We start from the raw sequence: 19,966 nt of genomic DNA on the forward strand, positions 1-19,966 counted from the left end.
TCCCACTTGGAACAGGTGAGGTATCTTTAGTTGGTCCGCCTGCTCTTGGTAGGCACCTGCAAGGAATTGCCTAATCTCCTTCTGGACAATCTGTAGCGCCTGCAAGTGATCTGGAAAGGGGAGACTATCAGCAAGGGATGGGAGATAAGGATTCAAGAGGCTGGCCGCCGGGAGAGGCGCCCCATAAAGAATCTCAAAGGGGGTAAGTCCATGTGGCCCAGGCGTGTTTCGGGCTCGATACAAAGCCAGGGGTAGCAGGGTCACCCAGTCTCTAGTGCCAGCTGCCAGCGTTAATTTGGTTAAAGTCTCCTTTATAGTTCTATTTACTCTTTCTACTTGACCTGAACTCCTGGGGTTATATGTGCAATGCAGTTTCTAATTTATCCCCAGTGCTTTGGCCACTGACTGACTTACCTGGGAGATGAAGGCGGGTCCGTTGTCTGAGCCCAGAATATGTGGTATCCCGTAGCGGGGGATGACTTCTTCTAACAGTTTCTTTGCAACCACCCTCGCAGTCTCATGTTTTGTCAGGTAAGCCTCTACCCAGCCTGAAAAGGTATCTACAAAAACCAACAGGTACGTATATCTATAGAGCCCAGGTTTTACCTCTGTGAAGTCGATTTCCCATTGAGTTCCGGGTCGGTTGCCCCGGGCACGGGCTCCACGGGGCACCCTGTTGTGTCCTGCATTAACCTGGGCACAAATGTCACAATTGGCTGTGACTTGCTAGAGAATCTTGTCTTTGCCCAGGAACAGTTGTTTCTCCTCTTCTTTATCTACCAGCATTTTCATTTTCTTCTGACCCAAATGGGTCATCCTGTGTAGGCATTAAATTAGAGCCTTGGTTTGCTGTGTGGGCCAGATTGGCTTTCCCTGGTGGACCCATAGTCTGGAGATGGGGTCATAGGCGGCCCCCATTTTCTTGATCAGCTCTAGATCCTCTTGACTATATGTGATTGCCAGTGGGGGTTCATCTTCGGGGTCGGCTCTGACCGGGAGGGCCTCAGCGGACTCCCTCACCGCCGCCTCTCTTGTTGCTTGATCCGCCAAGCGGTTGCCCCAGGCCTCGATGTTGTCTCCTTTCTGATGGCCTGGGGTGTGAATTATGTTCAGGGCTTCTGCCATGCGGAGGGCCTGGGCCAGGGCAATTAACTCTGTCCTCTGAGCCGACGTTCCCGGCGGCAATGTTTCTGCCCAGATCACCTCTGAGGTGGTGGTAACTGCAGCTCCTCCCTTTCGCAACCCATTGTGTACGAAGCTGCTCCCATCGGTGAACCAGGTGTAGTCCGGAGAGGAGAGGGGCTGATCTGTCAGGTCGGGCGGGTCCCATGTACTTCCACTAGGATCTGGAGGCAATCATGGGGGTTGGGCTCCCCAGGGAGGGGGAGCAAAGAGGCCGGATTAAGCACTACCGGGGATCCATAGGTGATTTGTTCGGAGTCCAGCAATAAAGTCCGATAATGTGTCATTCGGGTGTTGGAGAGCCACCTTCCTGGGGGTTGCTTCACCAGGGACTCCACCGCATGTGGGGCAAACACCACCACCGGCTGGCCCAATGTTAACTTCATAGAGTCCTTGAGCAAGAGGGTGATGGCTGCTACCATCTTGAGGCACGGTGGCCATCCGGGTCCAACTTCTTTGACAGGTAGGCCACTGGTCGTCACCAGGGCCCCAATTTCTGTGTCAAGACCCCCTTCGCATATCCCTTTTTCTCATCGTTAGCCAGATGCACCTTGCGCTCAGTGGTCCACTGGTAGGATTTTCCTCTGGTTGCCCCTTGGACCCACGCTGTCTTCTCACTTAGGGGTCCCGGTTGTCGGGTGAGAACCGAATGCTGGGCGCCGGTATCGACCAGAAAGGTGACTGGCTGCCCCCCCCCACTTGAAGGGTTATCCGGGGTTCAGGGGGGGGCTCCTGACCCTGACCTCCCTAGTCTTCTAGGTTTAAGAGGGAGGTCTGCGCCGGCCTGGGCCTACGCGGGCCCGTCGGTCTCTTGGGGCAATCTTTTATCCAGTGGCCCCTTTCCTTGCAGTAGGCACATTGATCTCGATCTACCGCTGGGGCTCTCCTTTCCCGCTCTCCCGGTTTCTGGCTACTCTGTCTCTGCCCTGCTACTACAGTGGCCATTATTTTACTAAGATCTCTGTTACGTTTCCTATCTCTCTGGGCCTCTCTCTCTTCTGTTTCTCTCCTCAGCCTCTCCTCCTTCTCTTCCTGTGTCTCTCTTTTATTGAAAACTTTCTCAGCTTCTTTTAGAATATCCTGAAGGCTACTATCTCTTAGCCCTTCCAGTCTCTCTAACTTCCTTCTAATATCTGGGGCCGACTACCAGATAAAAGACATGATGAGGTGAGTGGCCTGGCTCAGATCCTCCGGGTCATATGGGCTATGTACCCGGTAGGCATCCTTCAGACGTTCCATGAACGTGGATGGATGTTCCTCCGGTCCCTGAGTGACTGACTTGACCTGGGCCAAATTGGTGGGCTTTTTACCTGCCCCAGGAGACCCGCTACAAGCAACTGGTGATAGAGACGTAGGCTGGCCCTACCTGCAGCCGTGGTGAAGTCCCACTCGGGTCGCTTCAAGGGGAAAGCCTCTTCAATTTCAGCCGGTATCTGGGTGGGGCATCCATTGTCGCCTGGTACCTGTTTCCGGGCCTCCTGGAAGACCCTCTGCCTCTCCTCAGAGGTGAGGAGCACCTGTAAGAGCTGCTGACAGTCATCCCAAGTGGGCTGGTGGGTAATTAAGACAGATTCAATAAGACTAGTCAGCTTGGAGGAATCCTGTGTAAAAGAGGGGCTATTGTTCTTCCAATTATAAAGGTCTGAGGCGGAGAAGGGACAATATTGGGGGCTACCATCGTTCCCAGTTCTCAGTGGGAGGGCCTGTGACGACCCCAGGAGTTCCCTTGGACCTCTAATCCGACCCGCTACCGGAGAGAAATCGGGATTCTCAGGGGACGCTTCCTGTCCCCGCGGATCTACCTCGGAGGAGGGGGCCCCACCTGCCGTCGCAGACTGGCCCTCCAGTCCCTGCTCTCCATAAGGAGGGGGGGTCCTCAGTTAGAAGATCAATAAGAGGGCCCTGATCGGATGGCAGGACCGGGGGACATTTTTTCTTGTCCTCCGTTTGTTTGACAAGGGCAGGGTAGAGGGCAACAGGAGAGGTAGCAGGAGGGGCAGTTGGGACTATGGCGGGGGCCGGCAAGGGAGGTAGGATCGGAGGAGGAACGGGAGAGAGGAAGGGTTTTACCCATGACGGCGGGTCTACCACCAGCGACTCCCAGGTGATGAGATATGAAACCTGATCCAGGTGTCCACCGGTCCAGGATTCATCACCCTCTCCTTAACCTGCCGAATAATGGAAATGTTAAAAGTACCATCCCGAGGCCACCCGACTGAAAAGGTCGGCCACTCGGAGGTACAGAAGGTCTCTGCCATCTGCCTTTCTTGATGTCCACGGAGTTGTTGTGGGCCACACCGCGGACCTCCTTGAAATGCTGTAAAGTCAAACTTAAAGGGGTGACCAGAGTCTGGCCCATAATTTCTCCCAAAGAAACACTTAGGACTAAACAACAAACGACAGAACAGAACACAAACACAGACAAACGCGCTGCGCGGCTCCGATGCCAAAATGAAACCAAAAAACCTGAAGGGGTTTGAGAAGAGGTTGGAGGATCCTCTATCTCCAGAGACACGTATCCGCGGGTCAGGGGTGGTGCCCCGAAAAGTCCCACGGACGCCGTGTTTTCAGACTTTCCCCCAGGACGTCTGAGTCCGTCAAGCCTTCCTAAGTCCGACGGAATTACAGAGCAATCTAGCTAGATCGTAAGGAAGACAGAGATAGAGACGGCCGTCAGACAAACAGATAAAGATGTGCGTACCTCCCGAAGAGGGGTCGGAGGGGGGGGTCTCTGAATCCCGGACGAGCCCCCAAATGAAAGACCCAGGCCTCAGGTCTTTCGCTCTGAGAGACCCCCCCCCCCCCCCCGTCACCAAAAACAGACCAGGTATTCGGATGCAACAGCAAGAGGTTCTCCGTGGAGGACTGCCATGCGGTGGTCTAGGGATTGGGGTTTTTATAGAGGTTCAGAGCAGGAAGCAAGGTTTACAGAAGTGAGAAGCATGGTTACAGGGCTCTAATTGGACAATTCAAATAAGGCCAGGTTCAACCTAGGGTCAACACCCTGTTCCAGGAACAGGTGCTGGGGCAGTCTCTATTGTTCTTTGGATCACCTGGTGTTTTTCTGGGTACTTTCTGTCCCCCGCCTGGGGCCAGGTGCACTGCTTTGGCACTATCTTTGACCTGCTCAGGGGCCCAGTATTTTTCCAGTCTTGCAAAACAACTCTGCTGAGCAAAATAACTCTGCTGAACAAAACAACTCTGCTGAACAGTATAACTCTGCTAAGCTGGGGTCTTTCAAAACAAACCAATACTATCTTTCATCTTTACTAGGTTACTTTCATTCTTGGTCTGCAAGGATCCAAAAGGTGCCTATGTGCTTCCGTTGGTTGTGGAATGCTGTGTCTTTTTTCCTTATCACTCTGTTCTCACCCCAGTCTGCTTCCACGGGCTATTTACTCCTATAGCACCAATTGCTACAGAAAGTGCAGCCCAGTTTCCATCCCGTTAAAGGATGCACTCTCTTAATTGGCCTGGCCCCCTTCTCTTGTTCCTGTTCTCTCTGGAATCTAATTCAGAGTTTCTCCCTCACTGTGAATAAACTGCCTTTAAAGTATCCAGGGAGCTAAATTCAATGCTCCAGTCTTAGCTGACTCACGGATAATAAAGAACGAAATACCCACCCATCACCCCTGCAAGCAGGAGTGGACTCCGGAACCCAGTGTGTGCTAGGCTCTCGCTACCTCCTCTACCATGGAGCAAATTCAACAATCCTTAAATGTTTTCCTTCAGGTGGCTTTGAGGGCACCAACCTCAACTGGTTATCTTCCTTTTTAGGGTCCCTGATTCTCAGCTTCCATTGCTGCTTTGGTTTGTCTATCTGCCTGTCTGTTTGTTTCTTGGGATTTTCTTTGGGGGATTAATCTCATGAATTAATTCTCCTATCTCAGCCTCACAAGACCATGACCAAGTACACAGTCCTTGCTTTATATCACCACCACCACCACCACCACCACCATCATCATCATCGTCGTCGTCATCGTCATCATCGTCATCATCAATTTAGTATCCCAGGTCTCAGTCCTGGGAATGTGGATCCTCTCCACCTTCATTTACCCCTAGAAAGTCTTTGAATACGGTTTTACATTTATCAATACCACTTTTGTGCTCGTGACTTACAAGGTCAAGTCTCAGCCCCACCCCATTGCACACAGCTCTTCTTGTAAGTCTCATAGGCACATTCAACTTCACATAAAACAAACAAACAAACAATCAAAAAAAACCCAAAACTAAGTTTCTGCAGCCATTCCTACTTAACCAATGACAACTCAATTTTCCCACTTCTCCCAAGAAACAATACACCTTCTGGTCACTGTTTAACTTTACAGTCACATCCAACCATTAGTAAATCTGTTGTGGCTCTACCTCTGTGACTACTCCTACACTGGTCCAACCCATCATGAAGTCGCATCTGGTTGCCAGAAAATCTAGTTTTCTTTCTAACTTGTCCCCTGGCATTTTAGACTGTGTTAATATGCAACTCAGATCTCTCATTCTTGGGACTAAATGCTCCAATGCTGTCCCAGCCCAGAGCAAAAATTCAAGCCCTTCCTTTGATCCTCCAGGTTTTACATGATTTAGCCTCCTCATTAACCTCTCTGATCTGCTTGCCCACAGTTTCCTAAGTCTTCCTCATGCCTCTGCGGCTTTCTGCAAGTCATCCTGGTGTCCTGGCCTCTGGCCTTTGTTCCTGTAGCCCTGTCTGTCTGTCCTGTATTAGAATGATTCAGGTCTTTGCTCCTTTTGTGAGAGACCATTCTTGACCCCCTGCCTGTCTTATTTTGACATCATTCTTCTTTCTCCTTTCCCTCTCTTCCCACTTTTCCTGTTTTGTATCTCCCTAAAGTGCCTATTGCCTGGTAACACAGTATCTATTTTAATGTTGTCCTCTCTGTTACATTTTTTACTACACTAGAATGAAAACTCCATAGGTACAGAATTTTGTCAACACAGTGGGGACACTGTGCATGACCAGCATCCAGAAGAGTGCTTAGCATAGTAGGCTCTTCATAAACTTTACTGAGAGCACCAAGAAGCAATGCTATTTTGATGACACATGAATGAACATACGAGTTTGAAACTGTGTTTAGCAAGTATTAGGCTCTTGTTATGTAGTCAATCCAGCATACAAAGAGCAGTGGAATGAAATAATCCAGAAACAAATAGAGTTGGCAATTTGGTATATTAGTCGATGATAAACACTTCTTTTCAAAATAGGAATTAAATTTTAGAGTAATTTGCTAGTTATTTATAGATAAATAAAACAAAGATTCACCCACATTGCTAACTGGTATTAAAGCACATTCTTTACAGGTCAAAGATTCAAATGAAAAGCTCTAGAAATATTAGAAGATAAAGGGTCCCAGGGGACTAGGAATCTACAGAACTCCTGACATAATGAATAGCTAAACTATAACGGGACCTACAGTCAGTATTACTATGTGAATACTAAGGATGGATACTAATTTATTTGTTTATCTTCTATTCTGAATGCAGCCTTTTCTCCTTTCCTCTCCTCCCAGTCCTTCCCTCTTACCTCATCTCACCCCAACCCACCTCCTTTTCTCCTCATATGGATATCAACCTGCCTTGTCAGCAATATTTTTATTATTTCTTTATTTTGGTACTTGAGACTTGATCTCACTGTGTAACACAGGCTGTCTTTGAGCTCACCAAATAGATCAGCCTGGTCTCTAACTCACACGTACCTCTTGCTTCAGCCTCCCAAGTGCTGAGTTATAGGCATGCTTCTAGTCTGTGGCTCATCACTACTTTTAAGTAAAGGTATTTGTAATTCTAACAGTATCTGTCAATCAGTTTGCCAATGTAAATAAGCATGTGACTTATCACATGTGTTGAGGTCTGTAAATACATTCAAACATAAAAACGATACGAAGCTGTGCACACTGGCACATGTCTGCCATCCTTGGAGGTCAACCTGGGCTACATTTAAGAGCTCAGGAAACAACAATAAAACAACAACAAAAAGTGATGTGGGTTATTTAATATATAAAGTGAGTGTCGCAAAGGAGGCAAGTGAGGGAAAACCAGACACTCACAGGATGCTGAAAACCAGGTTTGGAAGAGCTGAGGAGAATCACGACTGTATCAGAAAAGTATTGTTTAGTGTGTAGGATCCTGGCTATGGGATGTCTGATGCTAGTGAGCCAGAAAGTCCATGATGAAGTGTAAGAAGGTGCCTGATTTAAAAGGGTTATTGTCAGGGGTGGAGCTATCACCGTGAGTAACATCAGGCAACCGAGACAGACGATCTGCTGTTAATAGTTCCCTTGTGTGTGTATTTCCAGACCGTGAAAGCATGCAAGCATGGAGTCCTCTGTTGCTCACCTCAGTTAGGTGGAAAAAGGTGAGATTACCAGTAAAATCAGAAATACAGAACATAAAGGGTATGGGTGAAGACAAGTAGGAAAGAATTGGTGGAGACATAGTTGAGTTAAAAATCATAGCTATAGCCTGGTGGTGGTGACCCATACCTTTAATCTCAGCACTCTGGAGGCAGGGGTAGGCAGATCTCTGTGAGTTTGAGGCCAGAGCTAGTTCCAGGGCAGCCAGGGCTAAAGAAGGCCTAATTTGAAAAAAACTACTATAAAAGTCATAATTGTAAATTAAGAAAACGACAGATTAAGTAAAACTGTATTAGCTGAGTGGATTCCCCGAGGATGTTTTATCCTGGTACACTTCAGGAAAAGCACAAGAAAAGAGAGTGGTCTGAAAAGCAAGCCTAGAAAAGAGATCTTTTAAAAAACTATGCAAGAAGCCTTCAGTTAAGAAAGGCAATTTTGGGGGAAAATTCATTAATCTTGGTGCTTCATCCAATGTCAAACTTTCGCCTGTTTAGTAGCAAAATCAAAGAAAAGTCTACTAAGAACCATAGTTGAGGAGGAGGTGACCTGGAACTTTCAGTCTGACCCAGGAAAGATCATTCATAAGGGCACTGCCCACCTCTGTGGGAAGCTAGCCTCTGATGGATTGAGGCCACTCTGCTCTTTTCTAGGTAAATCTGTAATAAAGAGGTGCTTCAGTTTCTTTGGTGACTGGACAAAGTATAAATAATGTTGGCAGAATTTGAAACATAGCTTCCCTCCACCCACAAGGTCTTGTGCCCACAGGCTGAGAGAAGGGCATCAACCACAAGTGTCTGGGCACCTGGGCTCAGCCTGCCCTGGTGGGGACACGAGGCTGCAGACTGCAGTGGTCGGGGAAAGGCTCTCAGTGCTGTGGCTGCTGGCTGACAGTGACTAGCTACGAGAAGAAACCAGTCCAGTAAGGCATCAGCATCTCCTCCTTGAGGTCTTTGATGTACTGCTGGTCTTCAAAGGAGGACCTGTGTGCCAAGCACTTCTTGTGTGCAGGACAGAAGGCCAGGTGCTGGCTTGTGGTGATTTGCATGAGCAGAGTCACCGTGGCAGTGCAGGCTCAACCAAGATGAGGTGATGTTTCAGGGCCAGGCTCTAGGAACATGGCTTGGTGCCAGTGGCCTCTGGAACAGCTAAGGCTCACAGCCTAGGTCAGCCTGATGAGGACCCCAGATGAGTGTCCTCTGGGCTGTGTGAAGGCCCAGTTTGACATTGTCTGGGCTCGTCTGCACTGTGAGCTCTTCTGGTCCCTGGTCTCTTCAGGCTGGATGTATGCCTCTGCTGGGGGTTTCCAGTGAAATTGGCTCAGACTGAGGACTCTGCTTGGGGCTCTTCTTCAGAGTCTCTTGAAGTTTTCCTTTGTGCTTCTTCTTCCCCCTGGAAAGCTTGGCAGAGTGTCCTCTATCTCTTTTTACCACACCAGACCCTGCGCTGTGTACTGCTCAAACCTCCTCACAGTTCTTTTTCTTGTTTGTTTGTTTAATTTTTGGTTGTTTTTTTTTTAAAAGAAAATTTTCCTGTGATTTACCTATTCTCAATTTTGCCTAGATATATATGTTTTACTAATGGTAACGACTTAGCATTTGCTCAAAAATGCTTATAGTAGTGGTGGTCGTGTTGTTCTGAATGTAGAAGAATGATTACTGCAGGCTGAGTAGACTGTGTGTGTGTGTGTGTGTGTGTGTGTGTGTAAAAGGAGGTTGGATTTGAAACATTCTGCTTCAATTTGGTAATAGGTATATAATAATCTCATGTTAATTAAATTATGTTTAGGCTTTTTAAAAAAGTATAACATCAAGTATTTTAATTAGAAAACTTTGTCAAGCCCGGGCACTGCTGTGGGTGCTGGAAAGAGCAGCATTCAGGCTCTGATAAAAAAAAAAAAAGTCCAGACCACCCTGGACTCACTGGTTGTTGATGCATTTGTCCCAGAATGAGTGCCATAAAGACACCAACAGGCCAAAAAGATGATAAGATTTATTCTGGCAATATATGGGTTGATCCCCAACAGTAGCAGACAAATGAAAAACTGAGTTGGAGACAAAGAATTGATCCCCTCTGTAAAGACATTCCCCTCTGTGCTAAGCAGGACACCACTAGGAGCCATTCCCTAGCAGCAGAACAGGTGTGGAAGCTTCTCAGAAGTTATGCTCCACTGTATTAAAACCATCATTTGATAGGATCCTAAGCCACACCAAAATCTAAGTTGTCTGAAAACCCAGCTATGTAACAAGATATTGCTCTGGAGCTCTTCCTCCTCCATTCAGCAGCCATGGCTTCACTATGCTGTCATGATTCCAGCTGGTACAAACCCTAGGAACAAATTCTGCCTTCCCAATAGGCCACCCTCTCTTTTCTCACCCTTCTCTGGGGAAGACCTGTTTCAGCTCCTAGCTGTTCCTCTGATCCCCTCACCCCTATTTCTGACCTCTTTATTCTGTCCCATTTAGCATGTGGACCTTCCTGGGGAGACCTGAATGTGTTCTGTGTCTGTCTTCAGCCTTATGCGCGATGGCTTTGTTCAGCAATAGCCAGTTACCCAGGTATGTTTTCAGACCACTGCAGAATACTTGGTGCATTCTGAAGGAAAGGCTCAAAATAGTTGCTGTGTGTGCATGTGCACACATGTATATGTGCATGTTTGTGTGCATGTGTGGAGGTCAGAGAACAATTTCAGATGTTAGCCTGTGACTTCCTTGTTTGAGACAGGGTCTCTTGTTCGATACGGCTTCCATGGATTCTCCTCTTTGCCTTCCATTTTCCTCTAAGAGTGCTGGGATTAGATACATGCATTATTGCATTTTGATGTGTCTGGCCTTTACCTGGATTCTGGGAATCTGTATGCACTTTACACATTGAGCCATGTCCCTTGTTCCTTTCTCTTCCTTACTCTTTTTTTCCCTCACTTCCTCTCCCCCTTTCTTCTCTTTTCTTTAGAAACAGGGTGGGCTTTATATCCCAGGCTGACCTTGAACTCTTCAGTTTTCCTGGGCCTTGCTGATCACCCATCCTGTGCTCTAGAAATCATATACCTTCTTGTCCTTGCAGGCTTAATCAAACTCACTTGAACCCCTTGTTGCTGATAACCCGAAAGGTTGGTCTGAAAGTCGAGGACTCACAATTCACACTGGAAGGTTTTCCATTCCGGATCATATCTGGCACTATAGACTACTTCCGGATACCTAGGCAGTCCTGGAGACTCAGTTTGAGGAAGATGCAGGCCTGTGGCTTCAACACTCTTACCACGTGAGTCTTTGCTTCTTCCGGTTCTTGTCTCAACTGAATCCTGGCTGAGACTTCATTTGAACAGTCTTTTTATATTATTATTATTATTATTATTATTATTATTATTATTATTATTGATATTTGTTAGCCAACTTATTAGTCAGGGTTCTCTAAAGGAGCAGAAATACATATTCACATATATTTATATATAGGACTTATTAGAGTGGCTTACTGTGGTCTGAGTAGTCCAACAATGGCTGTCTTCTGATAGAAAACTCAAGAGTCTGGGAATTGGCCAGTCCATGAGACTGGATGTCTTAGCAGCCCTGATCTGGTGATGGAGTTCCAGGGAAGTACTGGAGAGCTGCTGGTCTTCAGTGTACATTGGAATCCTGGAAGAAGCAAGTTCTAACAACAGCCAAGATAAACTTGCCAGTGAAAATGAAGGCAAGCAGGTCAAAATCAAAAGCTTCCTTGCTCTATGTCATTTTTTGTGGGATGCTACCAGAAACTGTGACCCAGATTTTAGAGTGGATCTTTTGTCCCCAAATGGTCCAGATTTAGGGCCAGTCTTCTGTCTTCAGATCATCCACATCTGAGTTGGGTCTTCCTACCTCGGATGATCCACTTAAGAAGTTCCTTCATAGGTGCTTGGGTTTTAGTTAATTCCAGATGTAATCAAATTGACAACCAAGATTACTCACCACATCAGGCTTGTAGCATAGACATGTAATTTCAATATTTAGGAGATGGAGGCAGGAGGATTGTTCAAGGCCAGTGCTGGTTACATAAAAACCTTAAAGCTAGCCTAAGCTACATAAGATTTGTTTAAAAGACAAATAAAAAAAAACAAATAATCCCCCCCCAAATAGCCAATCAAACAACTAAAACACTACCACCAACAAAATAACAACTAACCAAAACTAAAAAGGTGTGTATTATGTTTATTTTGTCTTGAGTATTTGATAGCATGAAAAGGATTTGAATGATTCTATCCTCCATGTGAAAGTAGACAGTGTTGTTGGGGAACTCACCAGAGGAGACTGCTCAGACAGTCTGCAGAAGCCGACATATCTTTATTAACTGACAATGGAAGACTGGGATTCCAATGTATCTCCTAGCCTTTCTTAACATAAGCTTTTAAGCACAAAACTTATGTTCCGGGTTGACGTACTTCAGTTAACAGGAACAGATAGCCAGAAGCAAAACTACAGAAACCAAAAAGCAAGGTTAAAACATTCTGAGACTTTCTTAGAACTGTATGAACTTTGACGAGTTAGGCCTTTGTTTTAGTTTTGTCAGGTGGTGCTTACAGGCTGAGTTTTACAACCTGAATGGTACTTTCATCATGGAGTTAGTTGTGCTGAGTCTGGGAGCCTGTTGCAGAGGGTAGGCTGGAGGTGGGATTTTTTTTTTTTTTTTTTAAATCTGGCTAGGATTCTTCGAAACAGTTGAAAACAGAGCTTTTGTTGAGAACAGAACGCTCTGAGTACACATCAAATGTCAGTGTCTCCCTCCCTAGTAGGAAGCAGAAGGGAATGTTCTTCAGCTCTTCTCAGAGAAAATCTAGGCTTCTGGAGGATGTAAATGCCAGGAAAATGTGGGGACACCACTGCACAAGCCTCTCCTTGTGGAGTTTCTAAACCACAGAGATAATCTGTGCTGAATCTCACAGCTCATGAGCTGCAGCTCAAGTGTTCTCAAGCAGTGGCTCCTGGTAGGCTGTGGTTCTCTGTATCCACTGTGATAGTCAAGTTACTCTGGGAAAGCACAATCAGCAGGCAGAAAGAGTGATTATGAATTGCTCATGTAGCTATGGGATTGAGAAGTCCCCAGTGCTGTAGTTCAAAGGATGGAAACTCTAGATGGCACGGAGTGAACTCGCATTGGAGTCTTGAGGCTTAGGAACAAGATGTCTGATGGTAAGTTCCATTTCAAAAGCAGGCAGAGTCAAAACCCAAAAAGGAAAGCTGAGAGCAGGGATGCACACCTGTGAGCCTCACACTTAGGAGGTTGAGTCAAGAGGATTGCAAGTTTGAGGCCAGTCTAGGATACATATTAAGACCCTGTCACAAAACAAAACAAAACTCAAGAAACAACCTGAAAGATTGTTTTGGAGACACACCCACCCATGTGCCACATACTGTTTAATTCATTGACAAAACCATATGGAATTCCATGGGCAATCACACTGTGGTGTTCGGCTGTGAGTTATTTGCTGTTCATAACTATTATCAGTAGTGCAACCAGGAGTGACCTATGAGCCATTTCTATAGTGTGTATCTAGGAGTGGCCTTGACAAAATGGCACATGATCATTTCTGAATGTCAGTCAGTTCTGCAAAATTTCCAAAGGACAGTGATTAAGTTCACACAGTTGAGCAAGCTCTTCCCTTACTCACATCTGGAGTACCTTCATCTTCACATGCTGTGTTCCCATTACATCATGATTCTCCATTCTCTTCTAGTTTCTGGCAACCTGTGATCTATTCTCTGCCTTCCCACACTTAGTTATTGAGGGTGCTCAGATCAGTGTTACCAGAAAACCTCTGTCCTTTCATGTCTGTCTTCTTTCACTTAGCACCATGCCTTCAAAGCTCATCCATGTTGTAATATGTGCCAAAATCTCATTCTTGTTTTAGTTGGAATACGCATATTTATATGTTTAAGTGTCTTTTATTTTCTGAGTCAGGTTCTCTCTGTGTAACCCTGGCTGTCCTGGAACTTGCTCTGTAGACCAGGCTAACTTCAAACTCAGAGATCCACCTTTGCCTCCCAAATGCTGGGACTAAAGACATAAGCCACCATACCCAATTCTTTTATTATATCTTAAAGGTCACTGGTCTTTTATTCTAGGTGTCTGCTCTTCTGTTTGTTCCAACCTTTTCATTCCTTTTTAAAAAATTGTATCTAAAACATCTTCCATTTTACACACACACACACACACACACACACACACACACACCACTGAACTATGTACATAGTCCTTTTTCCTTTGAGACAGGGTCTTGCAAAATTGCTAGAGCTATCCTTGAACTCTACCAGATTCAGTCATTGAACTTTCCACCCTCCTGCCTTATCAACCTTAGGTGGAATTAAAGACATGTGTCATGTGTCACCAGGACCTGTATTATTATTATTATTATTATTATTATTATTATTATTATTATTATTATTATTATTATTATTTTGACAGGCTGTCACCATGAAGACTAGTTTGTCCTCCAACTTGTGAGTCTCCTCCTTCAGCCTCAAAAATGAACAGTACTACAGGCATGTACCCCACATCCAACCATTTTTGTTAGGGATTTTTTTTCCAACACAGGTCTTGATGTCTAGCCAACTGGCCTAAAACTTGTGATCCTCTTCCTTTAGCCTCCTCAATGTTTGGAATGCATATGTACACAGTAGAGGCTTCGCTGTTGAAACATGAAGCTTTTTCTCAGGAGGGAAGCTTGCTTCTCTGTTAGGGATAGAGGAATCAGGATAGATGAAGCACATGATGGGGGAGGTTCTTACTTTTTTCCTTTTCCCCATGATAGGCACATTCCTTGGAACCTCCACGAGCCAAAAGTGGGCCAGTTTCGTTTCACCGAAGACATAGACCTCATGTAGGTGTTTCTACTTTATTTTCTTGATTCTGAGATTCAGATAGGGAGGTTCCTGGTGGGTTGGATGATAGAATGGGGTGTATAGCTCTACTCTTTGGTTATTGTTGTTGTTTTTTGTTTGTTTATTTTTTTGGCGTAAGCATTTTAATCCATAGTAAATACTTTCCATTACATTTTTATATATTTTTTGAGCGTGCAAGCATCTGTATGTGCACATCTGTGCATATCTGAAGGTTGGAGTCAGGTCATCACAATTGGCAGTAGGCACCTGTACCCACTGATCTGCTTCAGCAGATTGTAATAATACCTTTTCACTCTCATACTTGCTGTAATGCTTGATCATTTTGTCATGGCTGAAATTGTCTGTATCAGTTGCATAGAGGCATAGAGAGTTGCATACTAAAATGCATTGTTTTGAGGCAGGGTCTCACCATATAACTCTAGCTGGCCTGGGATTCTCTATATATGTCAGGCTGGCTACACACTCGCAGAGGTCTACTTGCCTTTGCTTGCTGAGTGCTAGAATTAAAGGTATGTGCTACTAAGCCCCAGCCTCTAATTCTGCTTTAGTAAGCCAGTCAGAAGCTTTAATAAGTTTTTACTTGGCTTGAAGCCTTCTTCTTTTTTTTTTGTAAGACTTATTTTATTAATTAATTAGTTAATTTATTTTGAGACAGGGTTTTTCTGTATAATATCTATGGCTGTCCTGAACCTCATTCTATAGACCACACTGGCCTTGAACTCACAGAGATCTGCCTGCCTTTGCCTCCTGAGTACTGGGACTAAAGGTGTGTGCCACATCAGACAGAAACCATTTTTTTTAAAAAGTATTTATTCCATGGCTTTTTTTTCCTCATTAATCTACACACAAATATACAGGTTAAGATTTGGAACAGTGTAACTTGTTTGAGAGTTAGTGTCTTTTTTTCTAAATGTATTTTTCTATTGGATATTCTACGTATTTACATTTCAGATGTTATCCCCTTTCCCCATATGACCCCCCCCCAGGAACCCCTATCCCATCCCTACTCCCCCTGCTTCTATGACCAAGAACTTCCTCTTCCATCAATGCATGACAAGGCCATCCTCCACTGCATATACAGCTGGAGCCATGGGTCCCTCCCTATGTGCTCCCAGGCTGATGGTTTAGACCTTGGGAGCTCTGGTTGGTTGGTATTGTTGCCCTTCTGAAAAGGCCACAAGCACCTTCAGCTCCTTCAATCTTCTTTCTACTTCCTCCATTGGGGACCCCATCATCAGTTCAATGGTTAGCTGCAAGCATCCACCTCTGTATATGTCAGATTCTGGCAGAGACTCTCAGGAGGCAGGTATATCAGGCTCTTGTCAGCATGCACTTCCTGGCATATGCAATAGTGTCTGTGTTTGTTGATGGAACATGGGATGGATCCTCAGGAAGGGCAGTCTCCAGATGGCCCCTTCTCTAGTCTCTGCTCCACACTTTGTCTGTGTATTTGCTCCCTTGAGTATTTTGTTACTCCTAAGAAGGACTGAAGCACCCATTATTTGGTCTTCCTTCTTCTTGAGGTTCATGTGGTCTGTGAGTTGTATTTTGGGTATTGTGAGCTTTTGGGCTAATATCCACTTATCAGTGAGTGCATACCATGAGTGTTCTTTTGTGATTGGGTTACCTCACTCAGGATGATACTTTCTAGTTGCATTCATTTACCTAAGAATTTCATGAACTCATTGTTTTTAATAGATGAGAAGTGCTCCATTGTGTAAATGTACCACATTTTCTGTATCATTCCCCTGTTGAAGGACATCTGGGTCCTTTTCAGCTTCTGGCTATTATAAATAAGGCTGCTATGAACATAGTGGAGCATGTGCCCTTGTTATATGTTGGAACATTTTTTTGGGGGGTATATGCCCAGGAGTGGCATAACTGGGTTCTCAGGTAATACTATGTCCAATTTTATGAGGAACTGCCAGACAGATTACCAGAGTGGTTGTACCTGCTTGCAATCCCACCAACAATGGAGGAGTGTTCCTCTTTCTCCACATCCTTGCCAGCATCTGCTATCCCCTGAGTTTTTGATTTTAGCCATTCTGACTGGTGTGGGGTGGAATCTCTAGGTTGTTTTGATTTGCATTTCTCTGATGTTGAACATTTTTTTAGGTGCTTTCGATCATTCAAGTTTCCTCATTTGAGAATTCTCTGTTTAGCTCTGTTCTCCATTTTTAAAAATAGGGTTATTTGTTGTCTGGAGTCTAACTTCTTCAGTTCTTTGTATATACTAGATATTACCCCTTTATTAGATGTATTACCCCTTTATCAGATTGGTAAAGATCTTTTTCCAATCTGTTGGTTGCTGTTTTGTACTATTGACAGTGTCCTTTGCTTTACAGAAGCTTTGCAATTTTATGAGCTCCCATTTGTCAATTCTTGATCTTAGGGCATAAGCCATTGGTGTTCTATTCAGGAACTTTTTCTTTGTGCCCATGTGTTCAAGCCTATTCCCAACTTTCTCTTCTATTAGTTTCAGTGTATCTGGTTTTATATGGAGGTCCTTGATCCACTTGAACTTGAGCTTTGTACAAGGAGATAAGAATGGATCAATTTGCAGTCTTCTACATGCTGACCTCCAGTTGAACCAGCACCATTTGTTGAAAATGCTGTCCTTTTTCCACTGAATGGTTTTGGCTCCTTTGTCAAAGATCAAGTGACCATAGGTGTGTGGGTTCATTTCTGGGTCTTCAATTCTATTCCATTGATCTTCTTGCCTATGTCTGTACTAATATCATGCAGTTTTTAATCACTATCACTCTGTAGTACAGCTTGAGGTCAGGGATGGTAATTCCCCTAGAAGATCTTTTATTGTTGAGAATAGTTTTTGCTATCGTGGGTTTTTTTGTTATTCCAAATGGATTTGAGAATTGTTCTTTCTAACTCTGTGAAGAATTGAGTTGGAATTTTGATGGGGATTGCATTGAATTTGTAGATTGCTTTCTTCAAGATGGCCATTTTTACTATATTAATCCTGCCAATCCATGAGCATGGGAGATCTTTCCATCTTCTGAGATCTTCAGTGTCTTTCTTCAGAGACTTAAAGTTCTTGTCATACAGATCTTTCACTTGCTTGGTAAGATTCACACCAAGATATTTATATTATTTGTGACTATTGTGAAGGATGTCATTTCCCTAATTTCTTTCTCAGCCTGTTTATCTTTTGGGTAGAGGAAGGCTACTGATTTGTTTGCTGAAGTTGTTTATCTGGTTTAGGAGTTCTCTGGTGGAAGTTTTAGGGTCACTTAAGTATGCTATCCTATCATCTGCAAATAGTGATATTTTTACTTCTTCCTTTCCAATTTTTATCCATTTGACCTCATTTTGTTGTCTAATTGCTCTGGCTAAGACTTCAAGTACTGTATTGAATAGGTAGGGAGAGAGTGGGCAACCTTGTCTAGTTCCTGATTTTAGTGGGATTGCTTCAAGTTTCTCTTCGTTTAATTTGATGTTGGCTGTTGGTTTGCTGTATATTGCTTTTATTGTTTAGGTATATGCCTGATCTTTTCAAGACTTTTAACATGAAGGATGTTGTATTTTGTTGAAGGCTTTTTCAGCATCTAAGAGGATGTAATTTTTTTTCCTTTGAGCATGTTTATATAGTAGAATACCATGATGGACTTCCATATATATAAACCCATCTCTGCATTCATGGGATAAAACCAACCTGATAGTAGTAGATGATTGTTTTGATGTGTTTTTGGATTTGGTTTGCAAGAATTTTGTTGAGTATTTTTGCATCGATATTCATAAGGGAGATTGGTCTGAGATTCTCTTTCTTTGTTAGGTCTTTGTGTGGGTTAGGACTCAGCATAACTGTGGCTTCATAGAATGAATTGAGTAGTGTTCCTTCTGTTTCTATTTTGTGGACTAGTTTGAGGAGTATTTGTATTAGGTCTTCTTTGAAGGTCTGATAGAATTCTGCACTAAAACCATCCAGTCCTGGGCTTCTTCTTTTTTTTTTTTTTTTTTTTGGTGGGGAGACTTTTAATGACTACTGCTATTTCTTTAGGGGTTATGGGACTGTTTAGATGATTTATCTGGGCCTGATTTAACTTTGGTACCTGGTATCTTTCTATAAAGTTGTCCATTTCATCCAGATTTACCAACTTTGTTGAATATAGGCTTTTGTAGTAGGATCTGATGCTTTTTTGAATTTCCTCAGTTTCTGTTGTTATGTCTCCTTCTTCAATTCTGATTTTATTAATTTGGATATTGTCTCTGTGCCCTCTGGTTAGTCTGGCTATGGGTTTATCTATTTTGTTGATTTTCTCAAAGAATCAGCTCCTGGTTTTGTTGATTCTTTGTATAGTTCATTTTGTTTCTACTTGGTTGACATCAGCCCTGAGTTTGATTATTTCGTGCAGCGTACTCCTCTTGGGTGTATTTGCTTCTTTTTGTTCTAGAGCTTTGAGCTGTGCTGTTAAGCTGCTAGTGTATGTTCTCTCCAGGTTTTTTTTTTTTTTTTTTTGAGGCTCTTAGAGCTATGACTTTTCCTCTTAGCACTGCTTTCATTGTGTCCCATACATTTGAGTATGTTGTGCCTTTATTTTCATTAAATTTTAGAAAGTCTTTAATTTCTTTCTTTTTATTTCTTCCTTGACCAAGTTATTATTGATTACAGCATTGTTCAGTTTCTATGTATATGTGGGCTTTCTATTGTTTTTATTGATATTGAAGACCAGCCTTAGTCTGTCGTGATCTGATAGGATGCATGGAATTATTTCAATCTTCTTGTATCTGTTAGGGCCTGTTTTATGACCAATTATATGGTATATTTTGGAGATGGTACCATGAAGTGGTAAGAAGAAGGTATATTCTTTTGTTTTAGGATGAAATGTTCTATAGATATCTGTTAAATCCATTTGGTTCATAACTTCTCTTAGTTTCACTGTGTCTTTGTTTAGTTTGTGTTTCCATGATCTGTCCATTGCTGAGAGTGGGGTGTTGACATTTTCAACTATTATTGTGTGAGGTACAATGTGTCCTTTGAGTTTTAGTAAAGTTTCTTTTATGAATGTGGGTGCCCTTGCATTTGGAGCATGTATATTCAGAATTGAGAGTTTGTCTTGGCAGATTTTTTTCTTTGATGAGTATGAAGTGTCCTTCCTTATGTTTTTTTGATAACTTTTGGTTGAAAGTCTATTTTATTTGATATTAGAATGGCTACTCCAGCTTGTTTCTTGGGACCATTTGCTTGGAAAATTATATTCCAGCCTTTTACTGTGAGGTAGTGTCTGTCTTTGTCACTGAGGTGCATTTCCGGTATGCAGCAAAATGCTAGGTCCAGTTTACATATCCAGTCCGATAGTCTATTCTTTTGGGGGTGGGGGGGAATTGAGTCCATTGATGTTAAGAGATATTAAGGAAAGGAGATTGTTGCTTCCTGTTATTTTTGTTATTAGAGATGAAGTTATGTTTATGTGTCTATCTTTTCTGGGTTTGTTGGAAGAAGATTATTTGAAGCCTTCTTAAGGCATTGGTCTATGGCTTGCACAGCCTACTCTTATAGTATGGTCTAGACCTTGTTTTAGCTAGCATTTGGCA

General features: G+C 43.7%; 1 protein-coding gene and 1 pseudogene across 1 annotated transcript in view; one reads left to right on the plus strand and one right to left on the minus strand.

Annotated features, from left to right (window-relative positions):
• Nucleotides 1-1,929: 1,929 nt before the first annotated feature.
• On the minus strand, nucleotides 1,930-3,541 carry LOC117713426 (uncharacterized; annotated as a pseudogene).
• A 6,389-nt stretch (nucleotides 3,542-9,930) lies between these two features.
• Nucleotides 9,931-19,966, plus strand: part of LOC117714104 (beta-galactosidase-1-like protein 2) — a 32,542-nt gene continuing 22,506 nt past the window's right edge. Inside the window, exons 1-3 of the mRNA XM_034510733.2 lie at nucleotides 9,931-10,102; nucleotides 10,608-10,805; nucleotides 14,326-14,394. Of these exons, the coding sequence (XP_034366624.1) occupies nucleotides 10,011-10,102; nucleotides 10,608-10,805; nucleotides 14,326-14,394 (359 nt within the window). The 5' untranslated portion in view covers nucleotides 9,931-10,010. The remainder of the gene's footprint in view (nucleotides 10,103-10,607; nucleotides 10,806-14,325; nucleotides 14,395-19,966) is intronic.

The sequence above is a fragment of the Arvicanthis niloticus genome, chromosome 8 (assembly GCF_011762505.2).
Source record: "Arvicanthis niloticus isolate mArvNil1 chromosome 8, mArvNil1.pat.X, whole genome shotgun sequence".
Classification (NCBI taxonomy): Eukaryota; Metazoa; Chordata; class Mammalia; order Rodentia; family Muridae; genus Arvicanthis; species Arvicanthis niloticus.